Source organism: Triturus cristatus, chromosome 4_2, assembly GCF_964204655.1.
Source record: "Triturus cristatus chromosome 4_2, aTriCri1.1, whole genome shotgun sequence".
NCBI lineage: Eukaryota > Metazoa > Chordata > Amphibia > Caudata > Salamandridae > Triturus > Triturus cristatus.
The window spans coordinates 363627921-363648212 of record NC_140586.1 but is presented as its reverse complement, the minus strand read 5'-3'; the positions used below and the strand labels follow the sequence as shown (position 1 = coordinate 363648212).

The 20292-nt window shown below is 40.0% G+C and overlaps 1 protein-coding gene across 3 annotated transcripts in view; it reads left to right on the top strand.

The window, feature by feature from the left end:
• Positions 1-19845, top strand: part of AXDND1 (axonemal dynein light chain domain containing 1) — a 564522-nt gene extending 544677 nt beyond the window's left edge. For all 3 annotated transcript variants that reach the window (XM_085601802.1, XM_085601801.1, XM_085601803.1), the window contains 3 exons: positions 15357-15448; positions 17857-18002; positions 19031-19845. In XM_085601802.1, coding sequence (XP_085457928.1) covers positions 15357-15448; positions 17857-18002; positions 19031-19140 — 348 coding nt within the window. In that variant the 3' untranslated portion in view covers positions 19141-19845. The remainder of the gene's footprint in view (positions 1-15356; positions 15449-17856; positions 18003-19030) is intronic.
• The last annotated feature ends 447 nt before the right edge of the window (positions 19846-20292 follow it).

Sequence of the window (20292 nt, the reverse complement as noted above, 5' to 3'; positions counted from 1 at the left end):
TAGGAAATCTCAAAATTCTATTTTGAATAACTTTGGCGCCGGTTGACGAATCCTCGCGAAATTTTCAAAACTAATGGGGCGCTCCGTTCAGCTCCTACCCTGAAAGTCTCGGGGTGATTCGTCAAGCGGGCGCCGAGAAAAAGGGGGGGTCCCAAAACGCGTTTTCCCCATGCATTTTTCCATAGGACCTTTAGACGCAGCTACAGCCCGAACGGCTGAACAGAATTACGTGGAATTTGGCAGAGAGGTAGCCATAAGGTCAAGGAAGTGCCTGGTGTAAATCTGTTCAGTATTTCCTGAGAAAATAGCATTTAAAAGCATATCAATATCTATACGTGCGCACTGTGCGCGCACCCTGCCATGCGCGAGCGCAATTCTGATTGGTTGTTAGATGTCGGTAAACATTCGAATCGGTCGAAACCAGGAAGTGTCGGACGCCATTTTGTCTCTCGCAGTCTGAGGGGGTGAAAAACAAAGGTGGAGAACGTGAAAAGGGGGCAGAGTGGACAGTTCCTGACCCCCTAGCCTTGGTCAGGGGGTCACAGAAGGACCCCCAAGGGAGAAATTTTTTTTTTTTTTTTTTTTTAAATCGCGAGGTGCACGCACCCTGCGCGCACTGCGAACCGTGGGCGCTCAGTGCGCGAAGCGCGCACGGTGCGCGCACGGTGCGCGCACGGTGTAAAACCTGAAAAAAAAACATTAAAAAAACATAACTTAGCATTTAAAAAAACGTACAAATTCACTGAAAAAACCATAGGTTTCACACACGTTATAGTTACGAATTAGCATTTAAAAAACCTTGCAAATTCACTTAAAAAACCATAGGTTTCACACATGTTATAGTTAGCTGGACATTTCACTCGTAAAAAACCAATGAAATTCCCCCGTTATAGTTACTGCAGGCAACTATAACTCACGCGACCGCAATCCTCTCCTGATGACGTCAGATATTACATCACTGATGACATATGTGTCTTTCTGAAAAATAAATATTTATAATATATGTATAGCTAAAGATTAATGGAAGAAGACATGGGTAAATAAGTGTCTAAATACAGTGATGTAATATCTGACGTCATCAGCAGAGGATCGCGTGAGTTATAGTTGCCTGCAGTAATTATTACGGGGGAATTTCATTGGTTTTTTACGAGTGAAATGTCCAGCTAACTATAACATGTGTGAAACCTATGGTTTTTTAAGTGAATATATATATATATATATATATATACACATACCACTGTTTCCATCGGAAAGACCTTTTTAGGTTTGCTAATAACTTTGGCGCCGGTTGACAAATCTTCGCATAACTTTCCAAAAAAGTGCTTGTTTTTGGTTAGCTCCTTTCTGCAAAGTTTTGGGGTGATCCATCAGGTGAAGGCTGACAAAAAGGGGGGATCCTAAAACGCAAAATCTCTATGTATTTTCCATACACTTTTTTAGAACGTGATTTTGCAAAAATTAATAATAAAAGAGCAACCCATAATGCCCTACAAGGGCTTTTCGGTTTATATTTTTTGAGCTTGGTGGTGCCCCTACAATAGGAAGTTGCACCAACAATCTTTTTTTTAATGTTGTTGGGTGCTGCAGGAAGTGCAGTACCCCCCCTTCTCCCAGCAACATTATAAACAACAAAACAGTAAGTCTAGTGGGTCATTAAATCCATAACCAAAAGAGAGCTTACTATATGTTTTTTAAAGCACTCCTATCTGGAGCTCTTTGCCCTTCAGCTAGAGTGTAGAGCCACCTTGTGGTTGGTTCTGTAACTGTACTTGGAGCTTGAAACTATTTTAAAAAAAAGACTCAAAGACATGTTGATCTTTTTTAATAACACTTTATTTAAAAAAAACAATTATTACAATCACTTTTGTTAACAATTTCACCGTGTGAATTTATGAAACATATATTTGCTTATAATTATTAATAATTTTTTGACAAAGACAATAGGCATGCTTTATATATCTTGATATCCTGAGCCCTCCATGAAGCCAATAGACCCATCTTTGATATTTTGGTGTTCTGACCCCCTTTATATTCTAATCAACCATGCACACCCTTGGGGTTTTGGGGGTCAGGTCCTGTGGCCAACCCCACACTGCTCATGTCCAAAGGAGTGGCAGAGTGGGCTAAAGAACGGTGATGGATCAAACCCAGATCTGTTGACTGGGTGTGAGTGTTTGATTGGTTCTGATGCTCCGTCCATCACCGCCCCCTTTTGTACCGCTTTGTTCGCCATAAGTTGGCAGGGAATGCTCAGACGTGAGTCCCTTGCTCACTTTGCCACTGGATTCAAGCAAGCCTGGCTGAAGACGGCTGAAATGCCAGAAACCGGTCCTAGGAAGCTTGTTTCCGGTCCAGGGAAGGCATGACTTGGCAGTTCGGGCTGGACTGTTCCCATGAGGCACAGGGTCAGACTGATTTGCATATGGCCATGTCTGAACTGGGGTGGCAGAGTGGGCTAAAGAACGGTGATGGATCAAACCCAGATCTGTTGACTGGGTGGGAGTGTTTGATTGGTTCTGATGCTCCGTCCATCACCACCCCCTTTTGTACCGCAAAGGACCTGCCCAGCATGGGGTTGGCTTTACAATTGGTAATAAATTATTACTTTACAGTTAAAAAATAATAATAATAATTCACTGAAATGAACAAACGTTAAAGTGGCGTTATAGTTAGGTATGGTAATAACATCTTACTTTGCATTTAAAAAACCTTTAAAATTCACTGAAAAAGGTTAATGGAGCGTTATAGTTAGGTGAAAATGTCAGTTAAAACATACCGTTTTAAAACCAATGAAAATCACCACTTAGGGTTATCTCAAGTAACTGTAACCAGTGCCCTAAAGTAACTATAACTTGTGCTCTTACCATACAATACAATATAAGATACAATATAGATCATCCCAAACCATACCATACTATACAATGGCAGGCCATGCCATACCATATCATAGTATTCTATACTATACAATGACAGGCCATAACATACTGTAAAAATAGGACAGGACATACCATACCTTACGATGCCACACAATGAGAATCATACCATATTATACAGTAACAGATCATACCATACTATAATATACAATGACATGCCATACAGTGCAATACTGTACCATATGATACAATGACAGGCCATACCATAGCATATGAATAGCCATACCATCCTACACAATGACAGGCCATAACATACCCTAGCATACAGTGATAGGCCATACCATAAAATACTATATAATGACAGGTCATACCATATTATACTATACAGTGACAGGTCATTCCATACCATAATGGCAGGTAATACCATACTTGACCATACTATAAAATGACAAACTATATGATACTACACAATGACAAGCCATACCAACCCTTAATATACTATATAATGACAGGCCACACCATACTATACAACGACAGATTACCAAGCTATGACAGGAAATATCATACCATGGAATACTATACAATAGCAGGCTGTAATATACCATTCCATACCCTACTGTGCAATAACAGGCCATAACATATTAAACAATGACAGGCAATACTATGGTACAATAACAGGCACACCATACCATACAATGACAGGCCATGCCACACCATGCAATACAATGACAGGCCGTATCATGCTTTATATAAAATACCATTCTATATTATTAACATACTATACCTTAACATACTATACAATACCATAACGTAATATACAATATAGGTCATACCAAACCATGCCATACTATACAATGGCAGGCCATGAATTGCCATACAATATCAAAGTATTATATTCTATGCAATAACACAGCATACTATACTGTAAATAAATGACTTGCCATACCATACTGAGGCCATACCATACCATACTATACAATGACAGGCCATACCATAGCTAACTACGACAGGCTATATCATGCCACACTATACTCTGTTATGACAGGCAATATCATACCATGCAATACTATACGGGAGCAGGCCATAATATACCATACCATACTATTTTATATTATACAATGACAGGCCATGCCATAACATAGTATACAATGATAGGCCATACTTTACCTTACCATATTATACAATGACAGGTCATATCATACTATCCTATGACAACTTATGCCATCTACATAGTTACAGGTCATATCATACCATAAAGTGGCAGACCATACCATACCATACTATACAATGACAGTCCATACGGTACAGTACAATGGCAGGCCATAGCATAGTATACAATGACAGACTATTCCATACCATACTACACAATAATATGCAATGCCGTACTATACTCTAACCATAATGTACTTTTCAATACCATAACATAATATATAATACAAGCCATACCATACTATACAATGGTAGGCCATACCATATCACAGTATTGTATAGTATGGTATACAATGACAGGCCATACCATACAGTAAAATAATAGACCATACCACACCATACTAGACAATGACAGGTCATATTATACAATACATACAATACGATGACAGGCCATACCATAAAATACTATGCCATGTTAAACAATGATATGGCATACCATACCCTATCATATGACAAGCCATACTTACTACAATGACAGGCCATACCATACCGTCCGTGATAGGCCATACTATACCATAAAATACTTAGTCACAGGCCAAACCATACTACACATTAACAAGCCATACCATATCATATAATACTATACAGTGACATGTCATACCATACTATACAATGACAGACCATACCATACCATACAATGATTGTGCATACCTTACTATACAATGCAAGGCCGTACCCTACCTAAACCATACTATGACAGGCCATACAATACCATACTATACAGTGATAAGCCATACCATACCCTACTCTGACAGGCCATCCCAAACCATACTATACAATGTCATCCTATGCCATACCATACAATGACAGGCCATACCATACAGTGATAGGCCATACCATACAATACTTAGTCACAGGCCAAAACATAATACACAATAACAGGCCACACCATACCATATGATACTGTACAGTGACATGTCATACCATACCAGACCATACTATACAATGACAGACCATACCATACCATACAATGATTGTCCATACCATACTATACAATGAAAGCCCGTACCCTACCTTACCATACTATGAGAGGCCATACCATACTATACAGTGATAGGCCATACCATACCCTACTCTACAATTGCAAGCCATACCACACCATAATATACCATACTATGCAATGACAGGCCATCCCAAACTATACTATACAATGACATCCAATGCCATACCATTCAATGACAGGCCATACTGTACTGTATCATACTAAACAATGACAAGCCATACAATTACATGGCATACAATACCATACCATCCTGTCTCATCCAATGTCAAGCTATACCATATCATGCTATACAATGACCGGTCATACCATATCATACTATATAATGACTGGCTATACAGTATCATACCATCCTGTCCCATACAATGTCAAGCTATACCATACCATACAATACAATGGCCGGTCATACCATACCCTACTCTACAATTGCAGGCCATACCACACCACACTATATCATACTATGCAATGACAGGCATCCCAAACTATACTATACAATGACATGCCGTGCCATACAATGACAAGCCATACTCTACCATACCATATTATACTACAAGACATACAATGCCATACATTGACATGTCATATGTCATACTATACCATACCATTCCATCCAATGTCAAGCCATACTATACTATGACCGGTCATACCTCATCATAGTATACAATGAATGGCCATAAAATAGCATGCGATGCTATGCTGTGCAATGACAGGCTGTACAGTACCATACTATTCTATAACATAAGAAGCCAAACCTTACTATACAGTGACAGGCCATACCATGACACATCATATTATACAATTACAGGCCATTCCATACTATATAATGCCATGCCATGCCATACTATACAGTGGCATGTCATACCATAGTATATAATGAAAGGCCATACCCTACCATACAATACTCCATAGCACCTGGCCATATCATACCATATCAAACTATACAATGACAGGCGCACCATACCGTACTATATGATGACATGTTTTACCAGACCTTACCATACTATACAATGACAGGCCATACCATATCATACCACACTATACTATGCAATGACAGACCATATATACACCATAGAATTACAGACCATAGCATACTATACAATGATGGGCCATACCATACTATAGAATAACAAGCCATACCATACCATACCTTACTTTACTATACAAACACAATGACAGGCCATACCATACCTTACTATACAGTGACAGACCATAGCATACTATACAGTGGCAGGCCATACCACACCATACTACACCAATGGGCCGGTCCGCCAGAATTGCCAGGGCTGGTGTGTGTTAGCAATCCGGACCTGGCCAGACCATAGGACAGACTATACCACACTCTACAGTAACATCCCATGCCATATTACACAATGACAGGCTATTCCATTCTATACAATGTCGTGCCGTACCATATCATACTATACAATGGCATGCCATACCCTACCATACCTTACTTTACAACGACAGGCCATACCATACTATTCAATGCCAGGTCATACCATACCATACCATACTATACAATGACATGACATACCCTACCATACCGTACTCTACAGCAACAGGCCATACCATATGGTACTATACAATGACAGGCCATACAATACAATTCCATACTATACAATGACTGTCCATGCCATACCATACTATTCAATGGCATGTTTTATCATTCTATTCAATACTATACGGTGACGGACCATACCATACTTTACTGTACATTGACATACCATACCATACTATACAATGACTGACCACACAACACCATACCATATTATGCCTTGACTGGCCTTACTATACTATAATATACTACATCATACTATACATTGGCAGTTATACTGTACCATACCAATCTATATAATGACAGTTCACACCATACCATGCAATGATATGCCATTCCATAATCTACCATACCACACTATGCAATGACATGTCATACCAAACCATACTATAAAATACCAGGCCTTCCACACCATACTACACAATGAGAGGGCATGCCATACTATATTATGATAGGCCATACCATACTATACAATGATGGGGCATACCATGACATAATATACAATACAGGCCATACCCTACAGTAAAGTGACTGGCAATACCGTATCATACTATACAATGAAGGGTCATGACATACCATACAATGACAGGCCACACCATGCCATATTAAACTATACATTGACAGACTATATCATTCCATACTATACAATGACAGGCCAAACCATACCACACCATACTATACAATGACAAACCATACCTTACAATACTATACAATATAGGTCATACCATACAGTGACAGGCCATACGATACTATACTATACCATACAGTGCCAGGCGATACCATAAAATACTTTAAAGTGACAGGCAATACCATACTATACATACCACACTCTGCAACGACAGGCAGTATCATACCATAACATATTACACAATGAGAGGCAAAACTATACTGTACTATACAATGAGACACCACACCCTGCCATACCATACCAATTCATGCTATACTATGACAGGCCATACCATACTATACAGTGATAAGCCATACCATACAAAGACAGTCTATACCATACTACACAATGATAGGCCGTACGTACCATATCATACTGTATTCTACAATGACAAGCCATACTATACGACAAACATACTATAACATACTATGCAGTAACATACCATACCATAAAATGACAGGCCACAATACTATAACAAACGGTGACAAGCCATACCATACCATTAAATACCATACAATGACGGACAATACCATACTATTCCATACTATACAATCACAGGCTATACCATACTGTAATATACAATGACAAATCATACAATACAATGGCATACCATACCATAGTATACAATGAGAGGTCTTACCATAGCATACCATACCACGCAATCCCATACCATACTACACAATGACAGGCAATACCATGCCATACTATACAGTGACAGGCTTTACCATACCTTATTATACAATGACAGGCCATACTATATCTTACTATACTTTACAGTGGCAGGCCATGCCATACCATACCGTCATCACAGGCCATACTATTTCATACATTATGATGACAGACCATACCATACCATGCAATGACTGTCATACCATATCATACTATACAATGACTGGCTGTACAATACAATACCATACCATGCTATACGATGACAGGCCATTCCATGCCATCCCGACCACACTATACTTTACAGTGACAGGCCATACCATACCGTTGAGTGTAATCACAGGCCATACTATTTCATACATTATGATGACAGACCATACCATACCATGCCATGACCGGTCATACAATATCATACTATACAATGACTGGCTGTACAATACCATACCATGCTATACGATGACAGGCCATACCATGCCATACCCACCACACTATACTTTACAATGACAGGCCATACCGCACCTACCATACTATACCATACGACAGGTCATGCCATACCAGGCCATAGTATACTACAGTAGTCTACACCGGGCCATATTGTACAATGACACGCTATGCCATGCCATACCATAAAATGATAGGACATACCATACCTCCCCACACCATACTACACTTTAACATAGCATACCATACAATGACAGACCATACCATGCCATGGCATACCATACTATACAATGGAAAGTCATACCATACCATACCTTCCAATGTCATATAACTCATAGTATACAGTGACAGGCGATATCATACCATACTATACAATTAGAGGCCTCCCATCCCATACTATATAATGCAGGTTATACAATAACATTCTATACAATGACAGGTCACACTATACCATAAAATGCTATACAATGACAAGCCACCATACTGTATAATAAAGTGGCAGTTTATAGCATACGATAGCATATTTTAAAATGACAGGCCATACCATTCCATTCCATAGAAACACTGGTCATAGCATACCATACTGTTCGACAGACCGTATCATACCATACCATGCTTTACTATTCAATGACATATCATAATATGCAATGACAGGCCATACCATTGCTAGAGATCAAACATTTTGTGTGCTAATGGGCAAACAGTTCACCCCACACTCGTACAAAGGATGACAATCTTGTGGCTCTCTGTCTCCAGGACAATGAATCTTTGCCACTGTGAGCTGCAACCAAATGCATTTCAAAAATCTCAACTTTCGAACTTTTAATGTTCAGTCAATGATGAGAGGTTTGAAATCGTTTCAAAAGCTTTATTTCTTGTTAAGAGATTAGTATTTCTTTTTGTCGTTTTTTATTCAGATTAGGTCAATTACAGAAATGTCAAGAAAAGATTGGTTAGAGCCATCATAAAAATAACAGTGTTTTCCATAGAGAACATAGTCTCAGTCTTAAGCTAAAAAGACCTGACTTAATCTAATAGGAACCCATAAAGACTTCTTTTTATACAAGAATGAGATTGTGGAGTATCGAAATAGTTAAAAGGACTAACTCCTCCTAAAGAGCAGTCCTGAAAACTCAGCTGAGTTCCCCAACAGTTGCAGCAGCAACAGTTGAATCAAATCAAGAGAACATTAATCACAGCAGTAGCTATGATCAGTACAAGGAGAAAGTCTCCCCGCATAAAGGCCAGGGAAAGGGAATTTCACAGTTAGCAGTACCTTACAGCAACTTAGGCAAGGCGAAGGCAGGGAATCTAACCTCTCTAACTAGGAACCCGTATAAATAAATTGCATAAATCATGTTTCAAAGTCCAGCAGGTTAAGTCATCTTCGTCCCGATTCCCACGGTAAACTCTCACGCCAGTGGATAGATATCTAAAAAGTTAGATACATGAGTTTCCTTCACCTTGATGGCAGCACGCAGTCATCTTACATTGAAGAGTTTCCCGTCAGTTCTGTACTTCAGGCCTATTACTTCAGCGTAGTGCTAGAAGGCATCGGTCAGAGAAGCTGAAAATATCATGCTAAACAGCGTGGGTGCTAGAACACACCCTTGCTTGATGCCTGAAGACTGGGAAGGCCACAGATGTTTCACCATCATCTGGGACACCAGCCATCATACCGTCAAGAACTTGCTGTACCATTAGTATAAATCTGTCAGGAAAGCCGAATTTCGGCTTGATCCTCCACAGTCTCAGGTGACTTAGATAGTCAAACACTTTTGTGAGATCCACAAAAGTTGTGTAGAGTTCATAATTCTGCTCTTGACACTTCTCCTGTAGTTGACACGGAGTGGAGATCATGTAAATGGTTCTGCGTCTCTCGCGGAATCCGCACTGCGTTTCTGGCAGTAAGCTCTGCTCCAGGTGAGTGATCAGACAGTTCAGCAGGACTTGTGCTAGAACTTTTTCCCCTGTCGAGAGCAGCAAGATTCCACGGTGATTGTTACATACCTGGTGATTACCCTTCCTCTTATAATTGGACTTGTCTCTCAGTTCCTGTGGAATGGATCCTGGCTTCCAGAAGGACTGAAACAGCTCAGTGAGTTTCAGTAGCTGTACAGGACAACCAACTTTGTCAACTTCTGCTGGTATGGCATCTGACCCTTGGGATTTGCAACTTGATAGCTGATTGATGGCTTTCTTCAGATCGTCCTCTTCTGGTGGTGCATCCATGGAGCCATTGACAGCAACCTTGGGCATCCTGTTGATGGCCTCACCGTTGATGACTGAGTGGTGGTTGAGAACTGCTTCAAAATGTTTCGCCCATCTCTGGAGGATCTGTGTTATCCCTGTAAAGAGGGTAGTGCCATCTGAACTCAGGAGGGGAGAATTCCCAGAAGACTGTGGTCCATATCGTGTGTTGAGGGCTTTATAAAACTGCTTGTAATAGTTCCTATCAGCATACACCTGTATTTCATCTGCTTTGGCATTTTGCACAGTTTGTTTTGTACTGTTCCGCAAGCGTTGAAGAAGGCGGCCTTCTTTGCTGCTAAGGATCGGTCATTTTGTTGAGCACAATGCAGGCGGTGCTTTTCAGCAAGTACCATACCACACTATGCAATGACAGGCCATCCCATACCATAGCCAACCACACCATACCATACAGCACCAGGCCATACCATACCATACTATCCAATCACATGAAATATAATTTATACGACAGGCCATACCATACCATGCTCTGTAATGAAATGCCATACCATACAATATTATGCTCTTCAATTACAGGTCATTGTCATGCTATACAATAATAGGCCATATCATACCTTACTATAAAGTGACAGACTGTACAATACCATACCGTACTATCAATTACAGGCCATACCGTACCATGCAATACAATACAATAAAATGGGATTCCATACCATAGTGAATTATGAAAGGCCATACCATTGCATACTATACTATACAATGAAAGGCCATTCCATGCCAATCAATGACAGTCCATACTATACCATACAAGTATGGTATTCTTGTCATTCTATTGCATACTATACTATGACAGGCCATACTATTCTGTAGAATGAAAGGCCATACCATTCCATAAGTGCAATGACAGACCATACCATGCCATACTATACCACGGTATACGACAGGCCGTACCATACTATCCAGCCCGCTCCATGTGCATTTAAGAAAGGAGCACAGGCCGCCTTAATTTTGTAAAAGCTAAGATCTTAAGTAAATAATGCCAATTCTTCTGTATACTTACCAGTATGTGAGAGGATTAAAATCTTAATGGGGCGAACAGTGACAAGTCGAATTTTTGGGAAAACAGTAAGGGCAGAGCCTTATTTTGATCTGTGGCTCAGTTTATCCTTGAAAAAAAATAATTGATATCAGTTACAGCACTTTGTCAAATGGTGTATACTACACTGGATTCCACGATGGTAAACTGAACGTTTTCTATCCCGGTAATTGGCTAATAATTTCAGGAATTAACTTTATTTCTGAAAGTGACTGCCTTTGTGCATTAATGTCTGATCTAGTACTTTGAGCTATGTGAGCCCCCCTAATCCTCCGACCTCCCCAACTACTGCTCATTATCACCTCAACAACCCCCCCACACCCTTAGATTGGAGCACTAACCAGATTCAGATCTGTTCTGCATATGGGGTAACTTATTGAGGACGGTCAATAAAGAGAGGGTTGCCATCCTAGTCTGTCCCGACTTGTTGGTTGCTTTGATATATTGGTCCACCCCATCCTTTTGAAAAGACTGTTAGCCTTACCAGGCGCCGGATCACAGATTTCTATCCTTTTTAGCCCAGGAGTCAAAAGTTGAATAATTTCTTTAGTCCTGGCCATAGTTTGATGTGGAGTTCCTCAGACCTCTCCACTCTTATTGGCATGTTTAATGTCTGCCCTTTATATAAATGGCTCGCAGTTGGTAGCATCATGATACATTCCTGCGTTAATGACACTCGGTTGTAGCAGCAGATTCCTAACCTGATAAGATCCATCTCCCGTTAGCAGTGGTATCTTGAAGTGCAGATTCAAATGGAAGTAATCTGTCTTAAACCTATTTAAAGAAAACTAGAAATTGTAATATTCGGAGCTAACGATGAAGCTCAAGTTGCCTATCTTAAGATAATGCCACTATTTAGTGGAACAATAAATTGCTCCAACAATGTGAAAAACTTGGGAGTCATTTTTAACTCTGACAAAATTGCGAAACACCAAGTCTCTGTAGTAGTTAAAGCCAATATGTGTGTGTGCTGCCGTTTTCCCAGCTTATTAGCTGCCAAAAGCACAGAATTTGCGGGTTACATTTGTTTGTCAACTATGAAGGTCCAAAAACATCTCACTAAAGCACAAATCATTATACTGAGGTGCTCTTGTGATTGAGCTCAATGATGGCAGTGGTGTCTGGTTTGCCTCTTCTCTGTAGATCTCTCTTCCTGGGTCTTTTCTTGGAGAATGCATAGGTTCAGAAGACCTACTCTCTCTGATCTCTCTAGTGCGTTATCTTCTATCCTGCTATGCCCTCAGATCTGCCCCTCAAAGGTGAATGCTTTACCTGTTTTTAAGGGATTTTTCTGGACACCATTTGGCCTAACCGATAGGACTTCACTGAATATGTCGGTAAGGACACACTACACAGTGTCTCACTGCTCCCATAGGAAGGTCACTTCACAAAAAGTGAGAACAAAATTACTTCACAAGTGTTGGAAAATCAGATGATCTTGATGAAGTGCTGTGACAGATGTCGAATGAAGTCAAAAATAATGGTTTTAAAATTAAAAACTTCAAGAATTTGGGAGAAAATATTTCAGAAGTGGTCTAGGATCCAGTTAGCACTTGCCTGAACAATTCTGAGGCTGTGAGGCAAACATCCAGCTCAATGCATGCTGGAAGAGAAAAGCTGATGAGTATCTAAAGCAGCAGTATCCTTTTCTTGACCTTCAACCACTTCAACATAATAGGCATTCTTTTTCTTCATTTTTCTCTACTGAGATACAGGGTTGCACATATTTTTTAACCTGGGAAGTTAGCAAGTTATGCTAGGTGCTGAAATGTAGCCTTTATTCTGTTCTTGAAATTGGCTATTCTAGTGAGAAAAACAACGCAAATGCCTTCCTGCTTAACTCTAAGGAGGTGATATTTAAATTACTTATTTTAAAATGTATGACATCAGTAACAATTTTTATCTAATATACTATACTATCCGGGGTCCCAGCATGTTGGCAGGAATATTCTACGTTTATGTCTTGTGAGGATTCCTAAGATGCAGAACTGAAATCACAAATAACTAATATTTACTTTGGGTAATTCAGTAGGAAAAATTTCCTTTTTTCAGTATAGAGGCAATCCTTGGCATTCTTCAGGGGGGCTAGCCTGAGAAGGATCATATCAAGCTTTGTGAGTTCCTTCAGTATAGGTAAGCTGCTGCTAGTTCTTTTGATGAAAATGGAGCATCATTAGTCCCCTGCGTTCTTGACGGAGAATCATTGTTTTTGGTTTCTTTACTTCCTCATACTGGCAGATACAAATCTTTTGTTTTGCGATTATTTTGTTGTAAAATTACTTTCATTAATCTGTTTTCTGTGTATCTACATGGAAGAAGCTAAGCCCCATCCTTGCGGCGATAGATGGGAGGAGTCCAAGTCATGGCTAGTTCTAGTGGCTTAGTGGACTAATGCATCAATTCTGGGAATCTGTGTTTGACCTCCTGCATACAGGCCTGAATTTTGCTTGGCCCACTCAGACTTTTATTCTTCTACGGTTGATAAAATGAGTAACATTGAATTTGGTAACAAACATCTGTTAATCAATGCGGGAAAAAGCACACTGGCAGTGTGGGTTAGAAAAGGCGCAATGGTGTGTTATTGGTTCCAATTTTAGTTAATTCCAACGCTCTACTTTTTGTGACCCCACTACCCCGAAGCCACCTAAACACAAGGTCCAAGCGAAAACAATACAGCAAAAAGGAGCATTACATTTCAATCAATCAATGTCCTTTCAATAATCCCAGGGATTATATTCTTCCCCAACACTTCATGCAATAGTCCTGATCAAGGTGAAAGTACCACACTTCATCCAATAGTCATGATCCCATTCAAAGTAGAAATTCAGGAGCCTTGTGTATATCTTGACATCCAATTTTATTAGACTAATGCAATTTGACAGAAGTAATCCATACAGCCCAGCCAACGCGTTTCGTTCCACATGGGACTTCATCAGGGTTGTCAAATCCTCTTTTTCAATTGTCCTCGGTTTTCGATCCTTTCTTTATTATATCAGTCTTCTTAAGAGGGAATTCCTGCCACAAATGTGGCATGCTGTTTCCAGTCTCATCTTCATCCTTCTGGCTTCCCGGCCAAAGTGCCAATGAGGTACACGCCAGGCGTTGGATGCCAAGATATACACAAACTCCTGAATTTCTACTTTGAATGGGATCATGACTGTTAATCAATACCAGTATGCTCCATGGGGTGAAAATGCTCTTTGCAGATAAACAGGATGTAATGAGTATAAGATATGGACAACCCTTAGATTTGAGATTTGTGCTGGATTTTTAAAAGGAAGAGAAGTTAACAGAAAAGGAATATAATAACAGCGAAGTTCCTTCAAAGAATAAGGGCAATCAAAACATGTTTTTGTGGGTATTCATACATTAAATTTTTTTTACTCATGCTGATGTAAGGCCTTCATGCTTTATTTTGTATTTTACAATAAGATCAATGACCTTGAACCAAGAACATGGTCTCTTGGCATATATGGCACTGCTTAATCAAATGTTTGTGGGCGACGTGTTGTCTCTCAAAACCGAATTTCTCTTTCATTACCCTGCTTCTCTCTACAGCTGTTATTCATTTTTGTGTCTCTTCCTCTAATGCCCACTGTTTTCTATCTTCCTGCCATCCCTGTCCCTTCTGTCTCTAGGGACTGTTGACTGCTGCCAAGCCTCAGACACCGAAATCTCAACTGGCTTTTGAAGCCCTAGCAACTCTGGAGCAACTGCATGAACAACTCTTGTAAGTATTTCCCCATTGGTGTCCTGCTAATTTAAGTTGGGTACCTATGAAATTCTGTTGATCAAAATATTGTTAGAAAAATAGATAACCAGCATCAGCTTCATTCACTATCTTCATGAAGGATCTCAGAATTTTATGACACTTGTTTATTATTGAGGTGAAGGGCAAGGTAACAAAAATGAATCTTTGAATAGGAGGTACCTCCTTGTATTGAGTGCTTCCAGCAGCCAAACCCTAAGTTTATTTTTTTAGGTCTGGCCTTGGAGATAGTTTCAGATGTCACACGAAAGTATTGTTGCTAGTAAAAATATATTATTATATATAAATATAGAGGGTTTTTGCAGCCCTCTCCATCCATTGGCTGTTTAGTTGTCATTTACTCTTTGCCTGTGCCAACCACAGTATAGAGCAGTGGATGATCCCACTTCAGCCACTGGCTCCCCTGACATCAATCACAGTTTTGTCTGTGTACAATGTGTTCTATCCTGCATAATCCCTTATATCTATGCCACCCACCTCTCATTTTTGCTCCCTTTTTCTGTTTTTGGAACAGTTCACTCTTAAGCATTTGTAACCTTCCCACAGTAGATATCTAGACTGAGTTTGTTTATTTTTTCCCCGTATGTTTGGGATTTTAAAGGTCCTCAGGGTTTTTTGATTCACCAGGACGGAACAGAAAAGAGCCAAAATGAAGCAAAATGTGGGCGTTTTCTCTCGAAAAATGGGAAAAAGTGCAATGCAAAAAAGTTTATTTTTTTTCCTTAAAAAGGCATCAACAAAAGGTTTGCTGTGCTAAGAACACCCTCTTCTCAGCTTTCATGAATAGGCAGTTGCAAGAGAATAATTTTTTACCACTGTTTTTTTTTCCAATTTACTTTAAGTGGTAGCATATTTTCCAATGCTTGAGTTATACTTATTTGCAGTTTGTGAGGCGAAAGAGGTGTTAAACGCATAGCTGAATCCAGAAACCTGTACATTTCTGAAAAGTAGATTACATTCATCACTTAGCAAGGGGTCATTTGTGTAGATAACTGGGTCAGGCAAATTAAGGTCCCGCCATATTGGTGTAGTAGTGAAGATCGTAACTTTCCCAAAGTGCGGGTGCAGTCAATAGGTAATTCTGCCTGTGCAATGTTATTCACCACTCCAATATGGCGGGACCTTAATTTGCCTGACCCGCAATTGAAATTGATGACTCTGTTCAAATAAAAAGAGGCGTAAGAGCCGCAAGCTGCATTGGTTTGGATGTTTGATGACGGCTTGCCACCTGACCTGGAGATAATATTGGAGTATGAATGGGGACGGACGCGGTAAGAATAGTTCGGCGATGAGAGCCTTGTAGCTCTCTTGAAAGGGGGCTTTTTTGGCCCGCAAGTTGCCCTCATTGTTACTCCCTGAATGGACACAGAAGTCTGGAGCAGGGCACCATACTGGTGAAGATCAGTGGCAAACATTCTTTTAATCGGATGCTGCATGGTATTGAAGATGATTAATATATGTGCAGCACGAATTATGTATGGTAAACGTCACTCTGCTTGAATCGAGTTAAAGATGGATGAGACTGTTCCTGCGCCATGTATGCTCAAATGGACTATATTTTTTTAAAAATTGTCACGTGTGCCTTTAATTATAATATGAACCATTTGTGGTGCACAATTTTGAACGATTAAGGACATTTGCACGTTACCTTGTATTCAAATGAAATAACTTTATTGATTCAACAAATTTTGGCGAGGAAAGGAAAGAGTATCTTCTATTTTCTTTATTGAATAGCATTTAAAGAGCGTGTAAAATGGCGATAAGATTGGGTTGACAAAGGCTGTTGTATCAGGCGAAACGCGTCTCAGAATTTTCAGCCATCCAAGATGCTGTTTGAAGATTAAAACAATTGGATTACATTCCGTGCAGACTGGTTTTTCAGTTCTGTCGTAGCGGTAGCTCTGTGAAGCCTTTTAACTCCTGCTGCTTTTAGTTTAAGTAAGGTGAGAGTGTCCATTGCCCCCAGCACATGACTAAAACTTAAAAAAGGAAAAAAACACTTTGACCTGCAAGAGAAGCTCTTCCCCTAAAATGGGAGCTCCAGACAGATTTCACCTGGGAGCAAGCGCCAGAGGGATGTCCTCCCTTTATGGGAGGACAAAACATTAATGTCCTCCACACTGTAAAGGTAGCATGTAAGGTATGAACGTGTCGCCCTCCGCATGAAAGCGATTAAGTCGTGCACTACTGTGCCAGGGATTTCCATATCTTCTCAGATTCTCGGTGTGCCTGCTCTTTTCCAAACCACGTGTCTCTTTTCAAACAGCAGCATGTGTGAAGCCCAGAATTAGCATTTGCTATTGAAGTGCCAAATACTTTCACTTCTACTACAATATCTCTTTTTTTATTTTAACTCTTCTCATTCACAGGCAAACAGAGCTGCGCGCTCAAAAAGCGGAGGAAACTGCAGAAAGTCTGGATGAGCAATTGAGGAAAGCTCTAGAAAGAATCCAGGATTTGGAGAGAGAGACACCGGCGGAGAGCAAAACTATGATCCCCAAAATGGCACCCGAAGGTGAGCAGTTCCCTATCACGATTGGTGTTTTCGCGTCAGTAAGACACATCAAGCCAAACCAACCCTAATATGTCTATAGCACGTTTGGTCTGTGATATGGGAACAGAGTAAAGTTTCACCCTTAAAATAACAGCCTAAAGATGAGAGATGGAAACCCCTGAATCAATGCTTCTAGGTCACAAAGAATTCCTATCTGTATCATTTCAGTCCATTTGTTTTTAGCATGTTTGTGTGTCTTCACAGAAGGGAAGCAACTAAATCCAAATCAGCCTTGGTGCCACCTCACAGAAACAGAAGGATTTGATAAAAAATTGCTAGGACCTGCTTGGTGACAGGCTGCATATATTGAAGCCTAATATTTAGCTACTCTAGTTATGGTTCAGTTGCATTTTCCATTAAAAATGCATTTCAGGTTGGCTAATAATATTTTTGCCGTTTCAGGATTTTACATGAAATTTGGCACTCACCTAACATATGTGGGTACGTTTCGACATGCCAAGTTTTGTGCAAATCTCCCTAGGAAAAAGAAGTTAAAAAGCTTTCGGATTTTTGGAAAATGTTATAATTATCAGTTCTTATATAGTAAGCTTAAATTATTCTGGGATGGCTTTTTTTGTTTAGTGTGGGGTTTTTTTGTTTGTAAGGAGAGAGGTGTGAGGTATTCAGTATATGTGTGTTGCTTGGAACTTAAAATCTAAGGGCATTTTTGCCTAGCTGTGATGTGGTAAGGTTCCCTGGGTCACTGGTAGTTTCAACTTGACTGGAGCTGTTACCATACCTGTGGATGGGGTGTTCTTTGCAATAAAGCACCTACATTGACTTGAAGAAGATTCTTCTTCAATCATTACAATACCCTACCGGGTGAATTGCGCACTATACAGATACACATAACATAACTTAAAATAATATAATAAGTGTGAGTCACAGAGCACTATCTCATTATTGAAACAAAATGTTGTGGTGTTCATTTGATTATTGGGTATTTGTTATTGTGACTGGAAAGATGACACTGTTTTTTTCTTCTTCAGGAAAGCCATTCATAGAGGATTCGGATAGAGGAGAAGATGTCACTAATCAGCTTTTGTCACCACCTCGGCAGAGAAAGCGAATAAAGTCAGGCAGCAAAAGCAAACATTGAATACATGAAAATAATTACACAAGGAAGTTGTTTGATTCCTGTATACTTTGCCAAATGTGTCATCTATAATGTTGGAAAATAACATGAAGAGGTTTGAGTTATGGCAGGATTTCATGTAGCCTGAAATCAATGTTCTGTTCCTCATTCTGCGGCCTTTTCCAATGCCTCTTGCTCCAGCCATTCATGCTTTCCTGTGTCAGAGATAAGCAACAATGCCATTTGAGCCCTGACCTTTAACCATCTTTCCTCACCTTTTCTTTCTTCTCTTTGGTCCATCCCTACCATATTTTTCTTTTCCCGTGCCTCACACAATACACTGGACAATCTTTTCTCCCATCCATTCACATTTGCAAATGAAATTCAGCGACAGTCCTGGTTGATGTTGGGCTCCTTTCACCCAATACCATTGGGAAGGGGAAGATGTTAGACATTGGGTCCTTTGCCATCAAAGATCAGAAGATGAACTAGGGCAGCCTGCTCTACTCAAAACCTTTAGGCTGTCCATTGTCTCCCACTCCTTCAACTGGCCAAGATTAAGATTAAGAGGAGGCTGCCTCCACACTACCAACAGATCTAAACTATAAGAGCTTAGATGGTTTTGCTCCCCCTGTCTCTCAGATCAAGGTCAGGGACAGGAGAAGATGGAATTCATTAACAATAGGCAATCTCAGGTTATCCACATCAAATACAATTTATACAATTAAGCTCAATAAAACAAATTTATATTATCAGTGGATTTCCTGAAAATCTGTCTTGAACTTGGCCCTTCCAGCCTACATTGCACAACTGTGCTCAAGAGACTGCTCAGCAGAGAAAATATAATTTATTTTAGAAGATTAAAGGCAATGCTGGTGGAAATAACTGATTAATTTGTGTTTAGTAGCAATGGGTATGTAGTTGGAATTTTTGAAAGCCTAGTTACCCAGAATGACAATATTTTCCATCAAGTGGCACTAAATGCAGAAAGCACAGAGAAAGTGGAGTGGCACCAGCGTGTGCCTGTGAGTATTATCTGTAATATATCTGAAAGAAACAGTTAGTTATAGATTCCTTACCTTAGAATTACCCCTAGGCGTCAGACTGGATCTGGAAAGTTTTTCGTCAGCAGTACCCTTGCGCGTCGGAATGTGGCATTGTTCGACTCCTCGTTTG